The 19056-nt window shown below is 39.0% G+C and overlaps 1 protein-coding gene across 2 annotated transcripts in view; it reads right to left on the reverse strand.

The window, feature by feature from the left end:
• Window positions 1-669: 669 nt before the first annotated feature.
• Window positions 670-19056, reverse strand: part of GPD2 (glycerol-3-phosphate dehydrogenase 2) — a 101369-nt gene continuing 82982 nt past the window's right edge. For both annotated transcript variants that reach the window (XM_087710370.1, XM_087710362.1), the window contains exons 10-17: window positions 17131-17265; window positions 16657-16832; window positions 15264-15395; window positions 13864-14022; window positions 11458-11570; window positions 9782-9860; window positions 9566-9664; window positions 670-3601 (exon numbers count right to left, since the gene is read on the reverse strand). In XM_087710370.1, coding sequence (XP_087566496.1) covers window positions 3476-3601; window positions 9566-9664; window positions 9782-9860; window positions 11458-11570; window positions 13864-14022; window positions 15264-15395; window positions 16657-16832; window positions 17131-17265 — 1019 coding nt within the window. In that variant the 3' untranslated portion in view covers window positions 670-3475. The remainder of the gene's footprint in view (window positions 3602-9565; window positions 9665-9781; window positions 9861-11457; window positions 11571-13863; window positions 14023-15263; window positions 15396-16656; window positions 16833-17130; window positions 17266-19056) is intronic.

Here is a 19056-nt window from a genome sequence, read left to right on the forward strand (position 1 = left end):
TTCTGTATATCAAAAGTAATAAATAATGGCAATAAAACACCAAGACAGTTATAAAAATGACAACCCAGCCTCAAACACAGTATTTAACAGTCCAATCCTGAACAATAACCCAGCGCAATACATAAAAGTGCCAGATGGAAAAACATGCGGTATATGTATATGTATACATATGCATATATGCATAGATATGTGTGCTTACCTATTCATACGGTTCCACCACAAAAGCGCGTAGGACAAAATCGCGCTCGACAAAAGCGCGCTGTGACGTCATCACAGCGCGACGAAAAAGATCGAAAAAATGTAAAAATAAAGCTAAAACCTTCCCCTAACCCCCCCAAACCTAACCCTAAACCTAACCCTAATCCTAACTCTTAACCTAACCCTAAACCTAACCCTAAACCTAACCGTTAAAGTAACGAAAAACGGAACGGTAACCCTTATCCTAACCCTAACGCTAACGCTAACGCTCTAAAGCTAACCCTAACCCTTACCCTTACCCTAACCCTAACCCTAACCCTTACCTTTATGTGAATCGGCTTGCTTTAATTTAATTTTTATTAATTTTTATTTGAATTTTTCGATCTTTTTCGTCGCGCTGTGATGACGTCAAAGGCGCGATTTTGTCGATCGCGCTTTTGTCGTCCGCGCTTTTGACGGGTCACGATTCATACACACACACAACCACTAGAGAACTGCCTACTCCTATATTTCTTTGTTTTCGAAACAATTGTACAGTAGTATCACACTAAATTACTGTTATACAAAAAGGAGCTTTGTGCTTCCTATACATTAATATATATTCTCTCCCAAATATACAAAGAAAACCCATTACAAAGAAACCAAGTAGAGAGTCTACTTTTAACTGAATTTGAGCCACTGTAAAATGATGTAGGGGAATAATACTTTCCCTGCCCAAGGGAAGCAGAGGGGTGTGTTGGCTAAAACATCTCCTAGAGGTGAAATCAATGCGTAAAAGAAATCATGGCTTCCTGATCAGGGTGTGATGGCATCAACAGTAAAACATGACAGGCCATGTGAAGAGACCTTTATTGGGTTAAGGACAATCATTAGACATTAGTCCAACCTCTGGTTATCAGAGAAGTCTATCTGTAAAGGTGAACACTCAAATGCTCATTAAAACTCTTCCCTAAGAACTGTGGTAGATCCTCAGCATATATCAGCCCCATGATCCTCAGCTCACTTCATTTTGGGTGCTTGCTTAACTCTTAATGTTTCCAATGGACAAGGTGTTTCATATGGACGAGATGCACTTGGAGCTTTTGATAACCTGTCATTAATCTTTTGCCTCAAATGTAGAAAAATGTTGCGTCCATTATTAATTAAATGTGTAACGATCGGCACCTCAACGTCTTTTCTGGACCTCTCCACACTTCGGCAATCTTAGAAAAGCTATCTATAATAGTTTTTTTTGTTAAGGCTTAGCATTTCTTGGCCTAAGCTAAAATGGAACAAATTGAAAAGTGCTATGTAAAAAGCATCCAATATATGTTGGCGATGAGAGATGGGGGAGGAAGAGAAAGATTCGCCACAAAAACACCCCAACTCTTTGTGCTAAAAGAGAGATCTCCCACTGTCAAGCGCAGGCCAGTTAAGACCTCTATTCCAAGTCATTCTGAAGTGCTCCAGGCTTAGAGTGGATGAGAATCTTGCTTTGGCTTCCACCTCTACTCTTAACCTATAAAACATAAGGCTGACATTTCTTGATCATAGCAGTAACTTACATGGGAAATGGTCTGCAGAGAATTTTGCTAGAGGGTGTTTTTAGAATACTACCTTTTAATATTCTTTATGAAGACTTTGTTCCTTCCCATCAATGCTGCCTAAATTTCTAAATAGAAAATAGGAGTGCTTCATGCTAATGGCTGGACTGTTTTATATAGCAATGTTTGCGTCTAACAATAGATGCCCTTAATATATTCACTTTTTGAATATAGAGTAATTCTGAATTTTAAATTCATTTTGATATTGAGGCCTTATGAAGGGCCAGTTCCTAGAGACTGCTCTCAAGAGTGAAGAAATGCACAGCACTGAAATGCTAAAATAAGTAAATGAAAGAATTTGGGTCTGCAGGTACCACAGCTCTTACTGATGTATAAATTGCATTGGAATATTAAGTGTTATTAAAATCTGTAACAAACAAATGAACAATGCCATCAGAGGTACAAAGACAAAAATTTCCACAGTAATGTGACTTTGTTCCTTTTAGGTTTGTTACTTTGCTGCAATTTCATTTTCCAAATAGCAAAAAGCAAACTTTCTATTGATTTTGCTATTAGTTTATCATTGTATTCTGGAAGGATTTCTACCCTAAATACTAGGGGTTTTACCTAAAATGATTTTAAACAATATGTAAAAGTTTTTAGTTTTTTTTTTTAAAGAAAATATCCTAAAATTGAACCTGCAATTCCTAGTAAAAAAAAAAGTAGCGTAATCTTGTTTAGTATTTTCTTCACTATTTTTCTGAGGAGTTATGGGGCACCTATCAAAATAAAGTCAGATTTTAGATACCCTTTTCTTAAAATTTCTTTGAGAATTTCAGAGCCAAGTCAAACCACCTACATGATACAGGATTTAGCTCTCTCTTTTTTATATACACAAGAGGTACCAGGGAAGGAGTGGCAATTTCTTTCTGTGGTAAAGTAACAAGAACCATTGGATTTGTTTATTTTCTATTTTATGCTGGCTTTTGGGGTTTAGGACATTTTTGAAGAATTAGGCCCCACATAGCCTCTTATTAAAATACAATTGTATCACTGCAATTCCTTGGTTGGACATTATACTTCTATTTTGGGATACAGTCTATGAATATTCTAAATGCAAGCACTCTCCTCCATGATAAATCACTCATTTTTATGGCATGCGCTTTTTAATAGACTGTGGCCATTATAAAAAATGTTTGTACCAAAGTTCTAGGCAAGCGATGAATATTTAGCACAATGTACTTCTATGAAAGGGTGGGGAGGGGAAAAATATATCTGCAGGTTTAACCAAAAAAAGTCCATTTTTAAGATATGAAAGGCATGCTGGCATTGTCCACTTTTGCCTGATTAATGCATCAAAAGGCAGAAAGAGAATGGAGGAGAGGAATTACTCTTGCTTTTGTATAAATGCAAAAAAGAAATCTACATTCATGCCTGGCTATCACCTGGATCCCTTGCCATGGTTGGAGTGTTCAACTCCCGGGATTAGCCCCGGGGGAGGGGAGGTGGGGAGGTGGACAGTTTCTCCTTTTCATGGTCTTGTTGGCCATGGATTCTAGAGAAAGCCAGTTCACCACCAGTCAAGTAGACTCTTCGCACAAATATAAAAAGAAGAGCTGCACAATGTGACTTTCGGTACAGTTGCTCAGAGTGAAGAGAAGCAGAGACGTCTGAAAGCAGTGGAATGTTTTTCAGCATTGAAAGAGGCAACCAAGGGGGCACACCTTTTTCTAAGCTGTAAGAGCCCCCCCACATCACAGTCCACCACAACTCCGGTCCACTGAAATCACTTCCCGTTGATAAATGTTCTCTTCAGCTGCTTTCATAAGTACGGCGAGCCGGCTTCCAGATACATATCCTTTCTGAATAGCAGTCATGAGCTAAAGAGACAAGATAGAGAAAGCTTTATGGTCAATACTCTGTGTCACTGCATTATTAGATGATACCTTTATCTCCATATCCCTGCTTAGAAGCCATTTTTCCTTATAATTTGTCATATCTCTACCAACTTGATATTGAGTGGTCCAGTTTCCTTAATTTTTCAACATTATACATGGCCCAATGACTTGAAAACTCCCTCACTTCCTGCACATAAAAGATTGCAAAGAAAAGACCAAGATACAGCTGGTCCATCTACCTGTTTGCCAGAAATGGGAGCAAAAGGAGTCATTTTTTTTGTACCCTCCCGACAAAAAGTAACCACCCTATAATATAGATTCAGTCTCTCTGTTTATTTTTATTTCAAATCCAGTATTCCTTTTGGATTGTTAACTTCTGCTTTGTAAAATCAAAGGGTAGGGACTGATATGTAAATCATTCTGATGTACATTTCCCGCCCCCCCTCTTCGAAGTAACAGAATAAAAATGGTTTCAACTACAACAGCAGAAGCAGCAACATAAATACATCTTTGGACATCTTTTTAAGGAAAGACAGTTCCACGGAAATAAGACAGCAGGATAAACAGTTTTCACTTCTTACACCAGCCTTCCCCTATCTGGGGCCCTTCCAGATGGATGGGCCAATTCCCAGAATTCCCAGCCAACATGGCCTCTGCAGAGAATACTAGAAGTTAATGGCCACGTATTTGGAGGGCTCTCTCTTACATTACAGCCAATTCAAATAAGCTCCCTCTTAAACAAATATGGCAATCTTTCCAGCATCGTGCTCTCCCTAAGGAATTTGAGAAGAAAGCTAACAGATTGGAGAGCAAGCCTGGAGGTTGAAACGTGGCCATGAAGTGAGACTACTGCTCTTAAAAATATTTAAAAGTAAATTCTATACTTTGGGAGCCTTGCAAATAAATAAGAAATAAACATACAATTAGGTGAGGGATATGTATCAATGTATGTATGTATGTATGTGTATGTATGTATGTATGTATGTATGTATGTATATGTATATATACATGAAATTGGTATGATTTAAATCATACAACAGATTTTTCAAGTGATCTAAAAATGTTCAGAGTGCTTTTTTTCTTTCTTTCTTCTCTCTCTCTCTCTTTCACACACACACACACACACACATTTCTGCATTTAGATTCAACAGTGCTTTTATCAGCAGCCCATCTTGAGAGAGACAATTACCGTTTTCCTTTGCCTTGATCTTGTTTGTTTAACGTGACATGCAGTGAAGAAAGGGCTGACATGGACTGAAATCCCCAGCATTAATTTATCTCATGTTCTGCATTCATCATTGCCACAGCGCAGGAAGGACCTGGCAGTCAATTGAAAAACCTGACCAAGAAAGGCTCTGCAAAAATAAACCTGGCGAACAACTGAAAACAAATAAGCAGCTGCTTGCATAAAAGGAGTCAAAGGGACACTTGGAAACATTCTCCAAGTCTCTCTACAGCCTTCAAATGTGTATCATGCCACATGGGAGGTTTTTTTAAGGGGGAGGGGAAACAGGCACGTGCTCTTTTGTTCTACTTCACACTAAATTATCCCCTATGATTCACAGAATAATGGAACAGTTTACAGGACAAGTGATGCCGAATAGCTCAATTCCAATGTCATCACCAAAGCAGGATGGTTTAGCAATAAAAATGGACTGCAAGCTTTTGCTGAATACCTCTTTCTTCCCTGCCCTGATCACTGACTTCCTGTCTGTTCATTTGTCGATCTTCTCCTCCATTTCCTGGTATTTGACAACCACAGACTGCCACATCTAGAACTGGGATCACTATGATTACAATTGGTTGTATTTTTGCCTCCAATGTGGCTTAAGAAATCTACTTCAGCCAATGAAGATCTTAGCAAATGGATGGATTTATAACGAAAGACGTGGTCCTTCATTCACACAGTCAATCCCCAATCTGTTCAGGGTTGTAGAAGTCAATCCAAACATCTCACATTGTGACCAATAAGCAACTGGAAGCTGGTGTAGATCTTTCAATGCAGGCATAACATTATGGCTGTACCGTAATAGCTTAGTTGCTGCATTGTACATCTTGTTACCAAGACTTGCTTTTTTTGAAATGGGTGGCCATATTAGTTTGAGACGTAAACAAATAACATCTTTCACCAATTGTAGCTTTCCTACATTTTTCAGGTATAGTCCTATGTAGGGCATATTCTAGTACCGATGAGAGGGAATTAAGGTATAGATAATAGTCACCAAATCACCAGGGAAAGGATCCTCGACATCACTGTGTAAAGATGTCAAAGGCATTTTGCTAGCAACAAATCCAATGGATGAAGATCAAGGAACACTCTCAGATTGCAAAGTTGCTCTTTCAATGAGAACCAAAATTTCAATTCTTGATTTAAAAAAAAAATACTTTAAAACTCAACAGTCACACTTACATACATCATTTACACTTTCGAATTCTACTATCGTAAAGAATGTGATCACGTTTTTTTGTTCGTTGGCAAGAAGTAGCTGAGTTAAAACAAGAAAGTGGTAGAGTTCAACATTAGTGGAACTTAGTTGTTTTTATTCTGCTGTGCATGGATGAGATATATGCCCTCGATAGTGAAAATAATGCTGTTCTTTCGTCTTCTTCTTTATGAAAAGGTGTATTAGCATGTAAGTTCACAAGAAAGAAAGAAAGAAAGAAAGAAAGAAAGAAAGAAAGAAAGAAAGAAAGAAAGAAAGAAAGAAAGAAAGAAAGAGTAGCCTGTTTTCTGAACCTTTTTTAGAGCAGTTGAATAATCATTATCACTTACTGTAATAACAGAATATCAGAATTCGAAAGGACATTGGAGGTCTTCCAGTCCAACTCCCTGCTCAAGCAGCAAACCCTATACTACTACTACTTGTTCCTAGTGTGTTCCTGCAAATGCATGGTCCGCTTTTCGGATCATTGAATGCCACTTTGCATGGTAAGCTGCATCTCTGGGGCACAGGCCTGTGGCTTGCATGCCTTTGTTGATGGTGTCTTACCATCTCTGTTTTGGTGTCTCGCAATCTCTGACTGACACAAACCTTATACCATTTCAGACAAATAGTTGTCCAACCTCTTCTTAAAAATCTTTATTGTTGGGGCACCCAAAACTCCTGGAGGCAAGTCATTCCATTGATTAATTGTTCTGTTAGGAAAGTTCTCCTTAATTCGAGGTTGCTTCTTTCCTTGCTTAATTTCCACCCATTGCTTCTTATTCTACCCTCACGTGCTTTGAATAGCTTGACTCCCTCTTTTTTGTGGCAGCCCCTATCTTGGCACTCCCAGTCTTTCTTTTCATTAAACTAAGCATACCCAATTCCAGCAACTGTTCTTTATATGTTTTACTCTATAGTCTCCTAATCATCTTTGTTGCTCTTCTCTGCACTCTTTCTAGAGTGTCAACATCTTTTTTATGTCATGATAACCAAAACGGGATGCAGTATTCCAAATTACACATATCATTAGAAATTAAGGAGAGATACACAGCAATTTAAATAGCTGCGCTTAGAGAGAATACAGTGCATGGCAAAGACTTGAGCTAAACCAAACAGTAACAAGAGTGCAATTTATAGAAGAATTTCCTGCCCCTCACTGGTGCAAAACCGTTATTTTTATAACACAGGAAAATAAACAGAATAGATTCCGCCAAATAGGTTGAGGGATGCTTTTCCGCATTTAGAAAATGTGTCTCTTCAACAAAGGACATTGTTGGTTTTAGCAGGCTAAATTTCCCTCCAACTTGCATTGTAGTGGTTTACAAACTTATTTTTAAAAACTTCTCAGTAAAATGATGACCTAAAGGTTTCTCTGAAGAAAATGTAAATTATTGTTCCTATTTCTGATGATCCCACTTGTGGGTATCACTCCAATTCAGGACAGAACTTCAATATAGAGATAATTATTTATATACATCTTGTTTGGAGAATTATCCAATTGTACGGTTACAACAAGCTTTGCCAAGTTTTTGGCACCATCTGGAGACTTGTTTCTATTCCTAGAACTTAGAGGTGAATTTATGCTGCCGTGCCTCTTTTCTTGCTTTTACAGGTTTTTTTTTAAACTGCTACTTTTTAATGCAGGCTTATTGTTTTATAACCCATTTTAACAGGTGATAAATTTAAAAATAGGAGTGAAGAACAACACTGACAAAAAAACCTGGTTGAGCGAAGGAAGGTGAAAATTGGTTGTTTTTTTTAAAAGGCAGAAATTGCTGGAGCAATTCAAAATTTAAAATGTGGATTAATATATTCAGAAAGCAAAAAATGCAATGTTTTACCCAATGCCATACCAGCCCTTTTATTTATTTATTTATTTATTTATTTATTTATTTATTTATTTATTTATTTATTTATTTATTTATTTATTCATTCATTCATTCATTCATTCATTCATTCATTCATTCATTCATTCATTCATTCATTCATTCCATTCTATATCCTACAATGGACGTCTCTGCATTTGCGAAGTGGCAGAGGTAGAAGACCTGGCTTACATCCTATTTGATTGTTGCCTGTATAAGAGGGTTAGAGACAGGTACCTTGGTCTATATACCAAACGAATGACTCATTAGGATCCTTTATCAAAACAACTTACCTTATGTGCGGCCAGAATTTGAAAGTAACATTTAACACAGCACAGTACTTAAATAAAATGGTTCAGTTGAGATCTGAGTATCAGGGACTGATTGGGGTAGATTGTAGGGGTGACACCAAAATATAATTTTATCATATTTTATCTACATCTTAAATTATTGTATTTTATTCCAATTTCATTTTAGACTGTACTTTACTCCAATTCCATTTTAAATTCCTTTTATCAAATTTTGGTAATAATTTGTTTCTGGATCTCTGCACTTTGATATGGCACAAGGACTAATCAATCAATAAAATAAATACTAGCACTAGCTACAACCATACTAAAGAAAAGTTACCCAATCTGGGTGTAACCATTAAAAGTTCCTATCCTGAGTAGCAGCACTATGAATAATAGCCACAAGTGAGTTCAGGGGCAACTGATTCTATACTTTCCTCTGATTGGATAATTACTGCTATAGGAATCTTTCAAAGATTCAAAATACAAGGCCAAGGTCAACTTTTATTAAAGTCTGACAAGATAATAAAAGTCAAGAATCTTAACGTCTTCCAGATGGTGACCTAAAATCATTTTACTACTTTTATTTTGGTATTTGAGGCATTTCTCCTTCTTCTTCTTTCACACTTTTATAATAATACTGTGCAGATACTGCAGAGGCCTCGCCCCATACAATCAACTCAGATTAAATATAGGAACCTCTCTTCTATCTGTCCTAATAACTTCATAACTAGTATACATGCAAGTTAACAGAACTAATAGGGAATGTAGCATAAAAGGTGTATGTTATTTAATATGGATACATTTGATATGTATTATGTTCTAGTGCAGGGGTGTCAAACTCAAGGTACGCATGGTGCTTAAATATGGCTCACAGGACCGGCCTGGGAACATCAAAGAACTGGCCCATGGTGCCTCTGCTGGCTAAAATGGACCACGTGCGTCTCCCCCACCTCCCACAGCCCATTTCTGACTGGCAGTGTTGCAGGAGGCCATGGAGGGTGAAAACGAGCCCCCACCCCCATGCCCCGTTTTGGCCGATAGAGGCAGTTCAGGCTGAAAACGGGACGGAGGGAGGCTCACACAGTCCCCTGCACTCTGTTTTGGGCATGGCCAGCATGTGACACATCTGGCCTGCGGGCCACGAGTTTGACACCCTTGCTCTAACTGAATCAAAGAAATATTTTCCATTTTGCAGCAACTAAGATGTGGTTTCCATTTTTGAATAATATCTGTCAGAAATGAATGCCTGTACATTTTCCCTTCTAATATTAATGAACTGAACACTATGAGTATTGTGAGGGTTTTTTTATACCATTATATTAGATTGATATAGATATACATGTATAAATTAAAAGTACTCACTTGCAAAAACTCGTTGAGTTCAACCTGCCCATTTTTGTTCAAATCCACTTCATTCAAAATCTCATGGAGTGCACTTTCATTAATTTGAAGGTTGATGCTCTATAAAATATATGAAAAGGAGAAAAAACTCACATGGCTGGATTAACAACACACTATTAATATCATGCCAGGAAATTCTGATGAATTAAAAATAATAATAATGAAGTAAAATGTTACCTGTAGCACACTCTGCACATCCAATATAGTAATAAAACCTTTGCCTTCTTTATCAAACATGTGGAATCTTTTTTTATACCTGCAATATAGATAACACATGAAAAATCTATACATACTGCCTAAGCAGCTTTAAACCAGCAAAGAAAAACCGCCCTTAGACGTGTAAAGGATTCTCAACCGTCTTGATCCATGCACACCTCCACTCCCACAAAATTTCCTTCTTATAATGCTATTTCTACTGCAGAAGCCAAAGAGAAGCCTAGAGAAAACATGTTTCTACACCCAAGGACAGCCAAATCCAATATTGGCATGGACAAATTAAACAAAACTAAAGTGATGGGTGGGAAATTTTTTTTTGCCTATAGCCATTCAGGTGTGATTCACTTAACAACTGCCTTGCTTAGCAACATACATTTTAGCACCAGGTGTTCTCTCTTTCCTCCCCCATCATTAGGAAAATAGGTGAATGAAGGTATATGTTCGCTGCCTTGAGTTTTTTGTAAAAATAACAAAGGAGGGAGACAAACAAACAAATAAATGGTTTAATGGCCTCTACTTTTTTCTAACCCAGGATAAAAATACAATTACCATATTTTCAGAGTATAAGACGCGTCTTCCCCCCCCCCTAAAAGAGGGTGAAAATTTGGGTGCTACTTATACACTGAATGTAGCCCCACCCACTCGCCGCCCCCCACCCTTTGGCCTCTGCCTTGCAGCAATTTACCTCCTTGCAGCAACCTGGGCTTGTGGAGGCTATGGCAATCCCTGCAGCCTGAAACAGCTGATGATTGGGAGGCCCATGCTGAAATTGAAAGTGAAACTTGCTGTTTTCTGCAGAGGCAAATTGCTGGGAGGCAGAGGCAGATTTTTTTTCTTGTGCTAATCAGGCTGCTGGCTGCAAGGAGATAAGTCAATAACTATAAATGCCTATAGAATGTTCAAATTATTAGACTTACTTTTTAAAGACTACTTTATTATTGTTCTAGACAACTTAACAAAACGAAGAAGCTTTTTAAAATAAATGCTTGATCTGAAGATACCCAGTGCTATTGTATCTTCTTTTAAATAGCAGAGAATAACATATACTTCCAGAAAGCCACATCAATTGTAACAGCTTCTGTACAAGTATAGTCTGAAATGTAACAGTGTCCTATTGTCTAATTAGACTCTAACTTAGTCATGTTTGAAGTAGATCTATTTAAATAATTGGGAGGAGTTAGTGTAACTACATTAAAAAAAACTTTCTGGCATTAATAAACTGCCATAATGTACATTTCTCCAATTCTTTGCTATTTCTATGGGTCAGGTGCACACGTGCACAGAAATACACCACAAACAGTGTATATTGTCTGTACTGTTAGCTGTTTGTTGCAAATTGTTGGGAGGCAGAGGCAGATTTTTTTTCCTCTTGTTTCACTCCCCAAAAGCTAGGTGCATCTTATACTTCGGAGTGTCTTATACTCCGAAAAATATGGTACATTTGAATTTCTCAGAGAGGGGATAATATCATTCAAATATGCCAAAGTGGGGAAAAGGAAGGGACCAGAATATGGCAAATACACAAATCTAGCACAACTCAACTTGCAGGGCTGACAATACCATTTTCAGATACTCATATGATATATCCAAATCCCTGGAAACTAAGTAATAGCTATTGGCCCTGAGTTAATAGTTACCTGTCAATATCTGCTGGGGATAAAGTGATTTCACTCCGATCTGTCAGTTGCTCCGACCGTGCCTTGTAGCCCATTTCATAGTATAGGAACCTTTTTGCCGTTGCGAGCTCTTCCTAAGAGGGGAGAGCACACAATCTGAGCTGTAGGATAACAGCAAATATTTACATTCTGAATTTCTCCTTTGCTGGAATGTTTTATTGGCTCCTTTCACTTTAATTATAATTGCTGGTCCTTAGAGGAATATCAGCAGTTGATGACCAAAAAGTGCTTAAAGGTGAACAAGGTAATTAAGATTAGGCAGCATTTCATGCTTCAGCTAGATCACTGGTTTGGTTGTACAAGTGTTGATTATCAAGTGATAATTACCCCGGGAGACGTGCAAGGTAAAGAATTTTTAGGGATGTATCATGCCCTTAATCCATACAGGCAACTCACAGCGATGTTGCGCTTGCAAACAGAAGGACCAAGAGATGGCCTTTAAGTTTTAGCACAATGAATGCCCTCAGTGAGGAGACTCTGGGTTTAATGCATTTAGTTCTTTTAGGCTGATGGCATGTGCTGATTACTCTCTTCAGGCAGCAAGGTAATGAAGGAGCCTATAATTTGGAAACGGCAAACTCCTTCCTTCATTCCTCCCCTCCCCTTTCTCTACTAGAAACTCCCAATGGTTTACACATAAAGCAAATATTAAAATCAATACTTAAAACAGGGGTCTCCAACCTTTTTCAGGCTTTGCGGACTGGCGAGGGGGAAGAGGGGATGGTTCTATGCATGCCTCATGCGCGAAACTCCATTTGTGCGAGCAGCAGGAGCATGCACCCGCTTGCATAAATGGAGCTTCCCATACAAGTGCCCACTATTCATGCAAACATGCTTATCTGCCGCTTGTGTGGCCTGGTTCTGAATGGTCACGGCTTGATCCCAGGGCCATAGCCTGGGGACTAGGGACCCCTAACTTGAAAGAGGATTTCAAAAGTAATTAAAATGTAACAAGCAAAACAAATGAAATTAAAAATCAACCGTTTGACTCGGTAAGTTGGTACAAAAAGGTATGATGCAACAGCCTTCCTAAAAGCTAATGAAAAGCTCAGGCCCCTCGCCATGCCGGGAGTCTGTTCCAAGGAACCTGAGCGACAAAAGAGGTGGCTTGATTCTGGCTGACAGCCAGATGAGCTCATGGCAACTGTAGGTGAACCTCCTCGATGATCTCAGTAAGCAAAGAGGGTCATTTGGAGGAAGGCCATCTCCCTTTTATCATTGTCTGCTTTGCGCTGCCTTTTATGCTCAAAATCCTGCGCTTGAAAACAGGCACCTGTAACTGAAAGCAGCTATCCAGCTGTGACGAAGGAGCCCTCGGCACAGCATGCAGGCTTGGTAAGATTGCATCTTTTATTTTCAAAAGACCGGGAATAAGACCCAAGAACTCCTTTTCAAATACAGAGGGTTTAAAAAAAAAGTACTTTGCAACAACCAGTTATCTCTCTCATGTGGAAGCCAGCACACACACTGCAGTCTGTGTGAAGGGCTTCACTCAATGCCAAATTTGTGGATGCTTGTTTGGGAGAACTATAGGTGTGTACATGTGGGGGGAGAACAGGGGGGATTCCGGCCTCCTTTACTGCCGGTTTGCTCAGGGACGTGCTTTGGGCACACACTTGATGCGTGCTATGTGCGCATGCGCAGATGCAGAAAGTTGCTTCTGCGCATATGCAAAAAATTGCTTCTGTGCATGCTCCACGCAAAAACCAAGATGGCACCGCCGCCGATAGAAGCAGTCCAGGCGTGTGTCCAGCCGAGTTACTACCTACTCGGCCGAACAGGTAGAAACCCACCTCTGGGGGAGAATACTTGGCCTGTAATTTCTGTGCACTCATTTCCTTACTTCAACCATATCTGCACAGGGCTTTGGTTTTTCTACAGATACAAGTGTTCTGTTCGTGGTAAGAAGACAGTTCCTGCAAGGGGTGTGTTTGTGTGTGTGTGTGTGGTCTCCCATTTCTCAAAACAAGACTGTGTGGTAGAGCTGACATGGGAGATTGGCATAGCTCACACATAACTTTGTCAGTATTTTTTAACCATCATTTGTCACCTATGCCATAGAAGGATCTGATCTGTATATTACAGCAAGAAGAAGTGGATCGAGGTTCAATGTTCACATTAAGGACTGTTAACCCAAGTTGTGACTAGTGATACATATGGACAGTCCCTTTGATGGAGCCCACAGCATTTAGTGGACACTATGGCCGAGTCAGGGTTTTGCAAATGAGCCTCCCTTACTTTGTACAGACACGTGAACCATTATGCAGCCCTTGAGAAAGTTATTCAAATTTTCCACCAAAGCCAAATAAGGTCTCGGAAAGATTATTGTAAGCTTTCTGACTATGAAACCAGGAGCCTTTTCAATACCTTCTTCTTCTGTTCACTCCATCTCAGTTTCTTGCCCATTATCTCAATGATTCTTGGTAAGGCTTCATCGGCAGCTTGGACATTTAGAAAAGCCAAACGAGTGCGACGAGCAATTATGTCCACTGCAGTGCAAGCATATTCACCGATGGCATACTCAATCTAAAAGGTTTGAAAAGAATAACTGCTTCGGTTTGATAAACTTACACAAAAGGATTGAAATGCAATGTAACCTGATTACAATCCATGTTGAAATTATTTACTACCATTTTTACTCTAGAACATCCAGGCTACTTAACCAATTTTTTCACCAGTTACAAGAGGCCTCTCTCCCCATTTATCTTCTTGGACTACAATGGTGACCTACCTGGAATTATAGTTGAGCAAATATGTATGTTTGGGGGAGAAGATTTAACCTCATATTTAAATATCTAAACCAGTGGTCCCCAATCTTTTCAGCTTTGCAGCAGTGGTGGGGAAGGGGGAAAGGGAATGGTTCTGTGTGAGCGGTGGGGGTACGCAAGTGTGTAGCTCCACTTGTGCAAGTAGATGGGAACACGCTGCTCACACAAATGGAGCTTCGCAGGCACACACACTCACCCTCCACTCGGGCAAATGGAGCTGCATGAGTGCGCATGCCCTTGTCCACTGTTTGTGAGGTCTGGATTTGAACAGGCTGCAGCCTGGTACTGGGCCATTGCCTGGAAATTGGGGACCCCTAGTCTAAACTTCTCCAATCTTTTATCTCTTGCCAAAGAAGCTGCTTGGATGAGAAGCAAAACATTTTAAAAGAAAAAAAATCAAGAAAGTCCAGTTGCCTTTTGGAAAAACACCTTTGGGTCAGGGGTGGGTTCTGGCAGTCACTACTGCCGGTTTGCTCATGCACGGACACGCACAATGTGATTAAAATTGTTCTGCGCATGCACAGAATCAAAAAACAAGATGGCAGTTCCTATGGCACCACCGGGAGAACTAGTACAGGGGCGCGGCAGGCCTGGATCGCTGCTGGTTCCACTGACCCAGGCCTCCAAACCACTACTACCAGTTGGGCTGAACCGATCCGAATCGGTAGGAACCCACCACTGCTTTGGGTATTCTACTGATTCCTTCATCTGCATCTCCCCCACACCCTCCAAGCTGTTCAGGATTCTAGTGGGGACTGATTTCCTGCTGGTATACATGTGTACTGCATCTGTACCTTTCAGGTGTACCCTGTCACGACAGAGTAAAATATTCAGAATTTACTATTAATGTAAGAATCAAAAAGCCTTTTCTTGTGGTGATTACATGAGGTGAATGAAGTTTCCTATTTTAATAGGGCAAGAAAGAGAACCTTCAAAAACCAAAAGCAAGAATGTAGGAAAGGAGGAGGAAGAGAAGCAGCATCACAAAGCGTTTTGTACCTCTGACTCGATATATGGAAACTCTGAGACAAGACGCTTCCCAACGATAGGCCACCTCTTGCCAGTGACCTGGGCTAGTTTTGCCACTTCAAAAGCCTTGTCCCCAAATGTATTTGCAAGATGCTGAGCCACCTGTGGAATTGAGAAGAGGTTAAGAGACTTGAGGCCTTTTGGAAGAGAACTCCATCTTGTTAGGAGTCATCCTTGAAAGCTCTCCCCTTGTCTGTGATTCAAAGGCCAACCCAAGATGGCATCCAAGGCAAAAAGCCAGCAAGTCCAGAATAATAATAAACATTCAGTCTATGAATAATTAAAAATTTAAAAAGTGGTCAATAACATGATTTATAGATAACTATAAATCGCGACGAAACTATGTGATCAGGCTATGCAGGAGAAATTCGGTTCCCAATCCGTTGGCTCAGTGGTGGTCAGTGATTGAAACACATACTGTATGGGAATATCGCTCCCATCGCCTTGAGTCCAGAAGTAGTTCCATAGGTGAAAAGCGTAGACATTTTGGTGAGGTACCAATGTTTAGTACTGTAAAGAGCCCCAGACCGCTACTGAGTGAAGGAGTGGAACGTCTGCCAGTTTGAACTGAGGTAATGGAATGTGAGGCAACCGGCAGTTGGAACAGAGTTCTTTTCAGGTGGGGAGTGGAGTAGAAGCTCTAACTCCTTAACATCAGAGCGTGTTAATTACTGTATAAGAAATACTAATGATCTGATGGTCATTTCGAAAAATCCTTTCTTTGTGAGCACCTAGAAGCTAAGCAGAACATATGTGCCAAATTTCAAGTTTGTAGGCTTTACAGTTCTGGAGATTTCGTGATGAATGAGTGGTAATTGGCTTTTATATATATATATATATAGATTTGATGCTCTCTTTTTTTTAAAGAACCCTTCTTCCAATGAAATAAGATCTGTACTGAGCTGTTAAGGCAACATATGAAGAATTTTGATTAACATAATCTTTTGCCACTATCTTTCCATCAAGTGTTTGTCTCATCCTCTCCTTGCCTTCTACAATAGTCCTTCTCAATCACCTTTCTTCTTTATCCCATTTCTTTTGATTACTTTGCTGTCCTCAGAGCACTCCCCAACTGACTGTAGTGGGGATTTCAGGGCAGAGTCACAACTTGGAGGATTTAACTTGCTCCCTATGGTCTCCATTTATGTTACGGTTCACAATCATGTTTATAGAAACCTCCTCCACTCATTTGGGGTGAATAATTCCCCTGCCTCTATTCCATACTATTCAAGGGGATGGAACTTCAGAGAGAGCCTTTACAGGCAAACAAGCAGACAAGAAAGTTCCATTCCATCCATACCCTTCAGCATGGAATTCTGCAGATTTAAGTGGTTCTACTAACCTGAATAAACAACAAACTCACCTCATTTTCAAGTCCATAATCTTGAACCAGGCGGATATATAGAGTAGGGGTCCAGCCCTCTGCACCCTGCAGGAGCAGCCCTACAGTTTTACAGGGACCGGCCTGAAGGTTATGAGATTTTACTGCAGCATCAATTGTATCCTGGGCCATTGAGCGGTAAGTTGTCCACTTCCCACCTGGGAGTATCAACAAATACAGATAGTGTACAAAGATTGATCCCTTAAGCCTCTATTTAAAAACATACAGACTAAAATCTTAAAGAAAAAGCTCTTAGAACAAAATATTTCTATCGTACAGCCCTAACCCAACAACACCCTTACTGGATAAAGCTGATGGGATCTGTCATCCATGTTATTTAGAGGGCATCGGTTTTCCAACTCTTCTTCTAGTGTTATGTATCTGACCAGCTTCCTTCATATCACTAAGAAATAATTCTAACAAGAAAGAAAAGAATTATAAGTAACAACCTAGTACCTGCGATAGTCACAAGACCGCTGTCACTAACATGCACCACATGATTTCGAGATATAGACTGTGTGTCTTTAGAATTGGGATCTGTCACAAGGGGACGAATCCCACTCCATGCTGCCAGAACATCTCCTCTCCTCACTGTAGTGGGAAACAGAAGAGAGAGAAAAGAAGTCTTGTCAGAAGCACCATCTCAGGAAAGGATTTCAAAATAATATATGATTTAAATGCTGTTAGGAAAGAAAGTAGTCGCAACTTTTAAAATGTCATCTTGGAGAAGCAATGGTGTCAGTTCCATGAATTTTAATAAGAAAAGGCAAAGTGAAAGAGAGATACAAATTCAGTACAGTTCCGTCTTTTGATTCAATTAAACAAATATTTAAACGGGACACAAAACTATAAGAGTTTGGTAATAAAACTGAGAAACAAGTTTTCTGAGGAAAAAAGAATAAGTGCCAGTGAGGTAACTTGAAGCCTGCCCCAAAAACCATGATGTCCTAAATCTCAAAATCTGGAATTCTTATTAATATTTTTCACAATTTTTTCTTACAACAGGCATTTTTATATGATTCAACCTTGACTCATCTCTGGCTAAGCAATTAATTACATATTTAGCTTTACTCTACTATTTAGTAATTACACATATCTCTTACTTATGCCAAACTTCACATTCACATAGCTCTATAAATGAAGATTTGGCTGTTACGTTTACATATAGTTCTTGACACATTTTAGTATTTGGGATATTCTAGCTAATTCACACCTTGAGAATTCCACTTATTGTTTTGAGTTTGTATCCCCATTGTTTGAGACAAGTATTATCTATACAAGATCACTAACTATTATCAGGAACTCTTAAGTCAGTATCTCAGAAGCTCCTTCACAATTTGTATTTAAATAATTCAAATAACTAAATACATTGCATGGAGAAGTTAATAGTTGCTAACTTAGGAAAACACCATTGTAAATTCTGAATTTGTAAACATGGACTATAACTCACTTTCAAAATGTATAAACAAAACATTTTAGCCTCCAGGGAAAAATAAAGATGAATAGTGAATTTTTACTATGGGGGAAATACAATCTGCCTGGCCAGGAACTTATAGGATGAATTTTATGAACTAGTCTGGAATTGTTCATTATTCTATTTGGCCAAAACCTCGGGAAAGAGTACTGTCATCACTCTCTGCAAGCTATTTGCAGGAAGAGGCAGAATTTGTCAGGCACACTTTGCAGTTCAGAAAGGTCAAAAAATTTGAAATTGCTGTTTTTACTCTTTAAATTCTCTTCCTTGAATTTTTTTTTTAAGGACTAAAGTTATCTGGCTTCCTGTAGACCACCTCAAGGGGTCACTGAGATAACACTAGAGCACTTTATTTTCACATGTCACTAAGTCAAAAAGAAAGAAAGGCTCATCCATCATTTTTCTCTATAGCTTACTTCTAACTAGGTTGTTTCTAGTTACTAATATTTCAGAGCAATATAAAAAATACTAATGTGTTTTTCTTAGGATAGGGAAAGAAATATACCATCCAAATTGAAGAGGAAAGCGTAAGAATATTAAACAAGGACCCACCCAAATTTTATACCCAAAGAGCCAGGACCAAAAATACAATTTGTTTATATCTATATCTATATCTATATTTCTATATTTCTATATTTCTCTAGTTGTGTTTTCATCATTTTTCCCTTTGGTCCTATGAAAAAAATTCTAAATTAATAGCAAACAAAAACACATCTGAAAAATAGCAAGGTGCTTTTAATGAGTTTTCCCCCCAGTTCTGTTTGAAGCTTTTTGAATGTTGGAGAAAAATATGAAGGTAAGTATTTTAAAAAATGTGAGCTTGGATGCAGGAAATCCCTGCTTTGTTGTATTCACTGAGTGACTTCTCATCTCCTCCTTTCATCTTATCCACAATTAGAGGCTGTCCC

This window comes from Thamnophis sirtalis, unplaced genomic scaffold (assembly GCF_051295495.1).
Source record: "Thamnophis sirtalis isolate CommonGarterSnake01/CBP01778 unplaced genomic scaffold, rThaSir2_p1.2 scaffold_1, whole genome shotgun sequence".
Lineage (NCBI taxonomy): Eukaryota > Metazoa > Chordata > Lepidosauria > Squamata > Natricidae > Thamnophis > Thamnophis sirtalis.